Source organism: Telmatherina bonti, assembly GCF_933228915.1.
Source record: "Telmatherina bonti genome assembly, chromosome: 22".
In the NCBI taxonomy this organism is placed as follows: Eukaryota; Metazoa; Chordata; class Actinopteri; order Atheriniformes; family Telmatherinidae; genus Telmatherina; species Telmatherina bonti.
The window spans coordinates 22,655,419-22,666,420 of NC_136631.1; the positions used below are offsets into that span (position 1 = coordinate 22,655,419).

The window sequence follows — 11,002 nt, forward strand, 5'->3', positions numbered from 1 at the left end:
CTACTAGCAAAAACTCACGCTTCACATCCAGCCTAAAAGCTGCCAAGACTTTTATCAGAACAATGCTTCCAATGCACGACGGCTGTTCATGGCATTTCACTCTCTTCCTTCTCCACCACCTGCTTTGATGACGGCAGAAATGTTTGCATCCTTTTTTTTTTACTGAAAAGGTTGTTACCATCAGTAATCAGTTCTCTATAGCCTGACCAAGCCAGACAAATAAATGTGACCACATCCAGCTAGTGGTGCCTCACTTTGCTCTTTTCGCCCTCTGAATGAGGATGAAGTCTTGAAACTTCTACCAAACTCATAACCTACTACCTGTCCACTTGATCCAGTCCCTGCAGAAATCCCGCAGATAATTTTACCTACAATCAAAGCTGCAGTGAAATATGTGGGGATGCTCCTTTTATATCCAACCATGGCACTGATCTCTATACATTTACCTGTAAAGACATGGTTTTTGAGCATATCTCCATGGCTCCATTGATTCAATTCAATTCAGCTTTATTTGTATAGCACCACTTCACAACAATGTTGTCATAGGGCACTTTACATACACGAATCAAAATTTCATGCCAATTTATACATAGCCTGTAATAGAAACCAACTGATTGAATCGAATAGATGAAGAGATAAATCAAATCAATATATTGTCTTTGTAGTGTGTCACTGTGAAGATTGGTTTTCTTTTTTTTAGATTAAAAGTTTTCATTAATAAAAGAATATTTAATGTAAAAAAAAAAAGATTAGCAAATCATTGTATTCAGTTTTATTTGCATTTTGCAAAAAGTCCTTACTTCATTGGAATCGGGGTTTGCATCTTGACTTTACTGTTTAATATAAAATGATAATAATACAACTCAATAGCCATCATCACAAAATGCAACCAGTTATCCCAGTTCACATACAACTTGACTGGAGATGTTATTAGACAAGCACAATTAAATGTAAATTCTCGCTGGAGGATGTAATGAAGCTAAATGTAAAATAATTCATTATTAGAACGAAATTTCAAAATGATGTACGTCAAACAAGGTTAAAAAAAATACACACCGTAAAAAAAGAAAACAATTTTTAAAAATCTTTTCCAAGTTTAAAATTCTTATATAAACATATTATTTATTTTCCCATCTTCTATTTTTGCCAGGTTGTGTCTGTGGGTTGTGTCCAGGTTGTGGGTTGTATCATCCCTGCTTCCTGCTCGCCATCACTTCCGCCGCCGTTGCTGCGACACGGGACGTCAACAGCGATGGCCGACAAGGAGAAGCGCCGGTCCGCGATGATCCCTCCAGGGATGCCCGCAGGCAAAGCCGTCAAGTCGGACAGCGACAGGGAGTTTCTGACGCAGGCGGGTGTGGGAGACCTGCTGTGCGGGGCCATCCTGAAGATGGTAGAAGCCAGATCGGACGATCCCATCGGATTTCTCGCCGACCACTTCTGCAACCTCGCCTCAGTGACGGAGAACAGCGCAGCTGGATGCGGGGATGAGGAGCAGCTCAACGCCGGCCCCATAAGCGCAGGCGCGCAGGAGCAGCAGCATCTCAACCGCGCGCTGTGGCATCTGCGGCTCGCGCATCACTCTCAGAGGTCTGGGCTGATTATGGGGGCACCAGGGGGGGAGTGCTTTGGTGAACTTTGCGAAGAGATATAATTGGAAGAAAGCCTCTGGCGCGGACATTTACGTCTAAATCAGGAAGCTATCTGTAGCCTAATTGTAATGAGAGCCATGACAAGGTTTAATGGAGGTCATGCTGTCCTGATTACCTCCACAGTTTGGGGGTTTTGATGGTAAATGCTCTTTAACCTCTAGTCTTCAACAGTGCCTCCATCCAAGGATCTCAGTTTACAGGTTCAGATTATACTAAGGCTTCAGATAAATAAATTCAGAAGATATACAGAGTTTTAAGATCTTTATTTAGTTCTTAAACAGAGCAAGGGCAGAATGCTCAAACCTGTGTGATGTGATCACGACTCTTGGTTTTGGCAGCTGAGATGGGTTCAGTTTGGAACAAATAAATGGAGGTTTGTTGGAGACTAATAAAGCTTCTGTCACTGTGAGAAAAATATCACTAAATTTACAGTAAAATACTGGCAGCAGGGTTACTAGCCAGTTAGTGTAATTTTTACAGTAACCAAACTAACTAAATTACAGAGCTTTACTGTAACGTCAGAGTAAAGTACAATACTGCGTTTTCCCAAAATACAGCATATAGCTTAAGGAATGGGAAAATAAAAAGATGTAAAATGGTTTCTGTCTTCAGATCATATTTATTATTCTGAGGTCAAACTGACCACAAATAGAATAGAAAAGATTGTTTTCTTCAATACAGAACGGCCTTTGTTTAAAACAACTTTTTCATTTTTCTTACTCAGGTCAGCTTTCAGTAACAACGTCCGCGTGGCCTTTGACCTCCTGAACTACACTGCAGCTCAGAGACAAGGAAGCGAGGCTCCTGAATGCTCTGATGGCTCCTGTGCCAACAGCCCCACCGGAGGAGGAGGAGTAAGAGGAGGCCTCTACACACAGACTTTGGAGTGCTTGTGCAGTGAGGGTGGAGTTCCTGCCTCTACTTCTGCCCCGCTTCTACGCCGCCTCCATTGCCAGGACCACGAGGCCGTACCTTATGATGTCTTCCGTCATGGCGTGCTCACCTGTGCCGTTTTCTCAGACTACATCCGGCAGGCTCAGAGGCTTTATGCTGAGGTGTGTTGCCCAGATGAAGGGCCTGCCTCACGGGCGCTCTGCCTGGCCGTGCTGGGGACCTTAAAGGAGGCATTAGAAACATCCCAGGGTTGTGATGCCAACTGCTGTGCAAATGCTAATACTAAAGCTAATAGCTGTCCAGAGGGTAATGTGAAGGCTATTCGCTACTTGGAGGCCAGTGCCAAGATCTCTCCCTACAAGCTAGCACAGGTCATGGCAGGCGCAGAGACACGGGGACCTGGTGGAAACATGGACGCCAAGGAGTTTGAAAATGCAGCTGCAGAACTGTTTATAACTCGTGTAAAAATTGTATCTTAACTTTTTCTCATGGTCTATCTACAGTTCTCCACAGTAGGCTAAATTTTAGAATCAATTACCTTGTATCTCTCCGGGTACCTCAACTTTCTCCCATCGTCCAAAGACATGCATGTTAGGTTGATTGGTTACTCTAAATTGCCCATAGGAGTGAGCGTGAGTGGTTGTTCGTCTCTGTGTGGCTCTGCAATGGACTGGTGAGCTGTCCAGGGTGTGCCCTGCCTTTCGCCCTAAGACTGCTGGGATAGGCTCCAGCTTCCCCACAACCCTGAATTGGATTAAGCGGTTAGGAAAATGAATGAATGCATGAATGAATAATTACCTTATGTTAACCTTTTGTTAACTTCAGCATAATGCAGGGAAACTGCAAGTCTGACACTAAACACATTAGTCTTTCCTGAAAATTTGTTTTCTGACTCTTAAAATGACTGATTGTGAGAAACTATGGTGAGTTGCCTGGTACCTGCCTGAGTAATGTTTTTTTTTAAGTTAAATTCAAATGAATATTGTTATTTGGCCTTTGAAATACAATAATTAAGAAACAATTTTATCTTCTGCATCAAGTGAAATAAAGGAGCACATTCTAGGGTACTAATATAAGGAATCTGTGTGTCTTTTCTCTGTTTTGATAATTGTATGACAAATAATATTCATGTCTTTAAGTATGAAAATATGAGTTAAGCCCCTAAAAATTGAACTCCTTTTGAAGGAAAGAAAGATTATTTACAGGTATGGAGTCTTGTCACCTTGACTGTTGGTCATTCAATCATTTTATGAAAAGGTGTGAGACTTGCATTTGTTTCAACCATGATTGGTAAAATTGAACTAATTTCAATTTAAATTTTCAACTCTGACAATGATCACTTTACAAAGAGCAGTTGAGCTGCAGGCAATTAGCTCCAGACTTCTGCAAATTTTGGTCTTCTTAGTACTAATCATGCCTTCCTAAATATTCAGTGTATCCATCCTCTAATTGCTAATTACATCAGCACAATGCATTGTGCTACAAAACTGGTTTCCTAAACACAAAAATGAGTTAATTCTACTCCAGTTGTCTCCACTATTACCAGATCTCAACGTTTTTCGATCACGTTCAGGACAAGTGGGGGAACAGGAGATTCTAATCATGGATCTCCAGCTGACAAATTTGCAGCAACTGTGTGATGATTTCACTATGGACCAACATTTCTGAGGGATCTTAATATCCAAGTCATTTGCTCAGAAATATATATATATATATATATATATATATATATATATATATATATATATATATATATATATATATATGTATATATATATATTTTTTTTTTATTTTATTTTTTTTAATTAATTTATTTTTTTTAAATAAGAGCTGCAGTTTTTCTGAGTCGTGTCTGCGTCATAGTAATAGGCACTTGGAAAAATTGATGAAATTATTAGTTTCAGCCACTAGAGGGCAGCACCTTTCAGAACCATATGTACATAAAACGCGGAAGTAAACTTTACTGTAAAATGAGGCGGTGCTTCAGCAGGTCACCATGAGAACTATCGGCCTAAAAACTTATTTTACATAAGGCACAGACTTCTTGAATCAGTCACATAGACATGTATTGCTCATCTATTGAAGATATCTTAGTTGCGTCTCAAGTGCTTCAATAAAAATAAAAAATAAAAAATAAAAAAAAAAGACGTGCCAAATCAGACTGCAGAGGTGTTTACATCACTGTGACTTCATGTTTTTGCATGTTGTCTCTCATTCGAGCTTGACAGTATGGAAGAAGAGGAGCAGCTGCGGTCTTTAATGTTTTTAATGACCTACGTGTTGTTGAAACGCAGGAGAGACATCAACAACGCAAACATCCAGAGGCGCCATGAGATCCAGAGACGGGTCCGACACAGACAGTATTTCTTCCAGAGACAGAGGAGGATGCTTCTGGTTCGTACTTCCATAAATTCCTACAAAATTGTTACCACAATCATTTACATGGACATGAACACTTCAATATTAGCTATACTTCACGGATTTAGTGGAGATGCACGCACAGGATATCTAAAGTACCACACTTAAAGCCACTACTATTCAATGATTATTTTCCTATGAATCCAAAGTTTATTCAACTAACATATTTAAAAAATCTTTAAAAAATACCAAAGGGTTAATAATAAACTCTTCAGATGTCTGGCTTTGGGTGATCAAGAGTCCAAAATCTTTTTAAAATAATTATTTCTCACATGGTCATACAAAAGGTAAAACAAGACTTTACAGTACAAAAAAAAAAATAAAAAAAAAAAATACACAGCACCATGCTAGAAAAGGAGCAGGAAAAAGACAATTTCTTGTAATATCGGCTCCTTTTTTTTTTTTTTTAAAGAAACATAACGCACCAATAAATGGGTATTTGATTTTCTGAAATTAAAATATTTTTGTCATATATAGATTATTTTAAAACACAAAATAGATCATTTGGCTCTGAGACTTTACATATATCTCCCTAATGATGAGAGATGTAACATGATAAAATGAAACCAGAGATTTTATCACAGAGGAAGAGATTTGACCTTCCTCCCTCCCTCTCTCTCTCCAGCCTGTGGCCAAACTATTCAGACAAAAGACTTTCTTGTTTTAAGTCATCTTGACTGGGGGCAGCTTGTCACACCCAACAGTTGGCTAGAGTCTGGGTACACCGCTGCCATGTTGAGGTTTTGTTACATTGATATGTGTTAATTCAGATTGTAGGAGGAATCCTGATCATCCGGAGAAAACCCACTCATTCTCAGGGAGATAATGCCTCCTCCAGACATATAGGGTCTAAGCTATTCCCAACACACTTTGTCTCACTAGACTCATCACAAAATGCATCTCTAATCTTCACCTCTCTCTCCTCAGATGATGATAGCAGGAGGAATTCGTTCCAATGCACGCATCCGCACACGTCCCTGGACTACCACTTCCAGGACTGATTGGTGGGAGAGGGTGGTGATGACAGAATTCCAGCCGTCTGATTGGCTAGATAAATTCCGTATGAGTCGGGAGACTTTCTTTTACCTCTGTGAAAAGCTGAGGCCCCGTCTGGCTCGCCAGGACACCAGCTTCCGTTTGGCACTGCCTGTGGAAAAGCGTGTAGCTGTGGCTCTGTGGCGCCTGGCATCCAACATTGAGTACCGCACCATCAGCACCCTGTTCGGTGTGGGAAAGTCCACTGTGTGTAGGTGTGTCAGAGACATGTGTCACGCCATTGTGGCACTCCTGAGCTCTGTCTACCTGCGGTCCCCCACAGAGCAGGAGCTGGAGGATTCAGCTCAGCTCTTCCTGTCTTACTGGGGCTTCCCTCACTGTGTCGCTGCCATAGCAACACTTCACACAGCTATCATCACCCCATCGAGCAACACCTCCGACTACGCCAACCCTGCTGGCTGGCTCTCAGTGCTATCTCAGGTAGAAAATGCATCCATCTCCATGTTTATGATTGCTTTAGATTTATTCTCCTCACTTCTTTCTGTCTGTGCCGCTTCAGGTGACGGTCAGCGGCCGGGGGCACTTCTGGGATGTATGCGCCAGTTTCCCAGGAGGGACTGATCCAACTGATATCTTACAGAACTCATCACTGTGGGCTACAGCTGCAGAGGGTGGACTGTCACCTCCTGAGCCACCGATCTTCATGGGAAAACCACTTAAGTAGTTAAACTTTTTACATATTTAGTTTCAATTACTCTTTTGATCCGGATTTTCTCTTTTCTCTCACTTTTGCTGAAGCATCTTTCTGACATTAAATTCTACATTTGTTCATATTTTCTAAATCCAGTTATGCTGGCCAGTGAAGAGACTGAAAATAATTATTTTGTGCATGCTAAATATGGTTAAAACAAATTAAGTTGGTGTTGCATTTTGGAAGACTCTCAAGTCTGGGTTAAGGCACAAGCTGAGGCCAAAGGTGCCAAATGGCAACTTCTGTCACTCTGGAAATATAAAGTTAGTTCATAAAACTAAGTTGAATAAAGGATACATAATGAAGGTATAAGAAATTTCTTGCAGAACCAAAATGACAAAAATTCCCACTAATTCTAAATCTGTCCTAAAACAGCCAACAATTTAATTCAAAATGCAAATAAAAATAAAATATAATGCGTAATATCCACAAAGACTGCATTAAAATAAATAATATTAAAGCAGTAGGGAACACAAGGTAGCCATGAAGAAATAAAAAAAAAAAGCTTTATATGGCAAACAAATAAACAATATTTAAAGTAAGATGCTAAATAATGGAGACAATGAATAGTTACAAAATTACACCAACCAACTATAAAACCGCTATGAAATGTTACAAAATTACTCATCTGAGATATTAAATACTTTAAATAAATATTGAACACAAAATTAAGAAGATGTAACATGAATAAAACAGAAACAAAAAGATGATTAAAATATGCAGAATGACAGAAAATCCATAAGACACACAGTTAAAGCGACAAAACAAGGCTTTTTACAGTCTCTTTTAGTTTTGAGTCCTCGGTCGTACAAGTGGATGGGCTTTTATGCTCCGGTGCGCAGGGGCCCCATTGTTTCCTAAAATGTCCTCCTCTCTCGTCTCCAGGTATGTGTTGCTGGGGGCGTCCTGCTACCCGCTTCAGAGCTGGCTGATGAAGGCCTATCCTGAGGAGAGGGGCCGGAGGTCAAGTCATGCAGCACTGACTGAGCCGCAGACGCTGTTTAATCGGCAGCTCAGAAAAGCGCTGAGTGTGTCTGAGGAGGCGCTGCTGAGGCTGAGGGCACGCTGGCAGTGCCTGAGCAAGAGGAACGACTGCGGGTTGGACGTGGTGCCCACAATGATCTTGGCTTGCTGCATTTTACACAACATATGCGAATTCCATGGAGATTCCTTCAAAGCTGAGTGGCAGGCGGAGGTGGCGGAGGCAGAGAGCCCCCAACCCACCCATAAGCCGCTCCTCTCGACCAGCATGGACCAAAGTAATGCTGAGGAGGTCAGAAGTCTCTTCTGTGACCATTTTCAACAGCAGAGTAATAGATTTAATCCTTAAGACTTCTTGTAAATGGTTATTTTTGTTGCACTCCTATATTTGCTGTATGGTAGGAAAGACAGTTCATGTTGTTCCAACAGGATTTTGTCCTTTGTATTTTTTTTTTCTTCTTCAGTAGGAGACTTGTACAGACTCAGTTTAATACCTAGACTCTGATCCTGTACAGACTCAGTTTAATACCTGGACTCTGATCCCGTACAGACTCAGTTTAATACCTGGACTCTGATCCTGTACAGACTCAGTTTAATACCTGGACTCTGATCCCGTACAGACTCAGTTTAATACCTGGACTCTGATCCTGTACAGACTCAGTTTAATACCTGGACTCTGATCCCGTACAGACTCAGTTTAATACCTGGACTCTGATCCTGTACAGACTCAGTTTAATACCTAGACTCTGATCCTGTACAGACTCAGTTTAATACCTGGACTCTGATCCCGTACAGACTCAGTTTAATACCTGGACTCTGATCCTGTACAGACTCAGTTTAATACCTGGACTCTGATCCTGTACAGACTCAGTTTAATACCTGGACTCTGATCCTGTACAGACTCAGTTTAATACCTGGACTCTGATCCTGTACAGACTCAGTTTAATACCTGGACTCTGATCCTGTACAGACTCAGTTTAATACCTGGACTCTGACCCTGTACAGACTCAGTTTAATACCTGGACTCTGATCCTGTACAGACTCAGTTTAATACCTGGACTCTGATCCTGTACAGACTCTGTTTAATACCTGGACTCTGATCCTGTACAGACTCAGTTTAATACCTGGACTCTGATCCTGTACAGACTCAGTTTAATACCTGGACTCTGATCCTGTACAGACTCTGTTTAATACCTGGACTCTGATCCTGTACAGACTCAGTTTAATACCTGGACTCTGATCCTGTACAGACTCAGTTTAATACCTGGACTCTGATCCTGTACAGACTCAGTTTAATACCTGGACTCTGATCCTGTACAGACTCAGTTTAATACCTGGACTCTGATCCTGTACAGACTCAGTTTAATACCTGGACTCTGATCCTGTACAGACTCAGTTTAATACCTGGACTCTGATCCTGTACAGACTCAGTTTAATACCTGGACTCTGATCCTGTACAGACTCAGTTTAATACCTGGACTCTGATCCTGTACAGACTCAGTTTAATACCTGGACTCTGATGCGGTACAGTCTGACTGTTGTGACACAGGCAGAGTATGGTTTGACATCGTCTTACAGAAGTGAATTAGACGCTCATCCTCCTCTTTTCTTCATCGTCCTGCCTCTCACTTGGAAATCCTTACAAGTAAAATCCAGTCACACACGTAATATTTTGTTGGAAGGCCTTTAGTTTTGATTAAAGCACGTATTAGCTGTGGCGTTGTTTCAATAAACTTATTAAATGTCACAACATTGTACCATACTGTAGGCACGAGGAATGATGGCTGCATAGCTTCAATTCAATTCAATTCAACTTTATTTATATAGCGTCAAATCATGGCAATGCCATCTCAAGACGCTTTACAGAAAGAAAAAAAAAACATAATTAAAGCCAATTCATAATAGCCTTTATAAGGAACCCAACAGATTGAGGTGGAGGATCCAACTCAATCTCCCATCCTGAGCAAGCACACTGGCGACATTTCTTCTCTTATTGCCCTGATGCTTCCATCACCCTGGAGCACGGTAATTCTGGATTCATCAGACAACAAGACCTTCTTCCATTGCTCCCAAGTCCAATCTTCATCCTACCTATCGAATTGATGCCTTTTTCTCCAGTTAGCCTCACTGATAGGTGTTTTTTATGGCTGCTGATCTCTTCAGTGATGATTACATAACTTGTTGCTTGGTGAAACGTAACAATCCATGCAGTAATTATTCAATAGGAGGCTCTTACCTGTTTGCTTTCTTTAATCCAGGTTGTGATGTTTTTCTTGTGCGTGCATTTCCAATACCATGTCAGGCCCTGAAATGAACTGAGAGGAGTAGGCTTGCTGGATGTGCTGCAAGCAAGGATATATACACAGGTAGATCATTAACACAATTTTTTTTTTTGGCAAACGCAGTTTTTGTACAGGGTTTATGTAGCACAATGATCCCAGATGTTTCAGCTGAATTAAAAGTAAATATACATTTTACCACAAATGGATTCGAAGCAAAGCAAGTTTATTTGCCTAGCACATTTAATAAGATGTGATGTTCTACATCAAAGAAAGAATTAAAAAGTAGTAAAAAGCAGTAACAAATGGAAATGCCTAACTGAGAGATGTAATGTAATTGGTAAAGTGATGCAGTTGTGTCATGTCATATTTAATTGAAATCAGTTTAAATAAAGACATCTTGTCTTGTTAAATGTCTCATGCTTCCTGTCTCCTGGTGAATCGAGTGAAATGGTGAAAAGTTAGTCGTCCCTGAGAATTATGCCTTGACGGCAGTTTACTTTACTCCAAGACCTACTGTATGTTATTCAGCATAAATGACAATCCCTTGTCATATAGGTGCAATGTTGACTGTGTTGTTTTTTTCTTTTGTGATGTTCAAAATAGATTTGAATTAATGCCAGATATGCACAAATTCACCTCCCAGATCAACAATTTCTTATAAGATTTAAAAAGAAGTAGAAATTCTTATTTTTTAAATCACTGATCAGTTTTCCATTTAGTCTCTGCCCAAAAATAACCCAAATCCCAGAGAATGTTTTTTTCTTTTCTTTAAAATGCCTTGTAATGTTATAAGACGTTGCATTTTAGGAGGAAACAGTAAACTGTGGTCAGTGATGATTTCTTTAGAGAAATCCTGAAAACTTGCAGTAGTTTGTACTAGAAGATTGTATTTGTTCCCAGTGCCGTGGCACTAGGGAGCCTGAAGTTAATGACGGCTACTTCAATTTCATGCAGAGAAATGTAATTTATATTTTGTCTCATAAAAGTTCATAAAATTGTGAAGCCTTCAACATCTTTAGTTATAAAAG

The 11,002-nt window shown here is 40.4% G+C and overlaps 2 protein-coding genes across 2 annotated transcripts; both read left to right on the top strand.

Moving 5' to 3' along the window:
• Positions 1-1,252: 1,252 nt before the first annotated feature.
• Positions 1,253-3,025, top strand: tpgs1 (tubulin polyglutamylase complex subunit 1; the record flags this gene model as incomplete). Its single annotated transcript, XM_079261910.1, has 2 exons — positions 1,253-1,590; positions 2,377-3,025. The coding sequence occupies 2 exons, from the start codon at positions 1,253-1,255 to the stop codon at positions 3,023-3,025; spliced, it is 987 nt and encodes a 328-aa protein (XP_079118036.1).
• A 1,590-nt stretch (positions 3,026-4,615) lies between these two features.
• Positions 4,616-8,125, top strand: LOC306772975 (uncharacterized protein). Its single transcript, XM_079262647.1, has 4 exons — positions 4,616-4,940; positions 5,892-6,440; positions 6,520-6,680; positions 7,597-8,125. The coding sequence occupies exons 1-4, from the start codon at positions 4,776-4,778 to the stop codon at positions 8,039-8,041; spliced, it is 1,320 nt and encodes a 439-aa protein (XP_079118773.1). The 5' UTR covers positions 4,616-4,775; the 3' UTR covers positions 8,042-8,125.
• Positions 8,126-11,002: the final 2,877 nt, after the last annotated feature.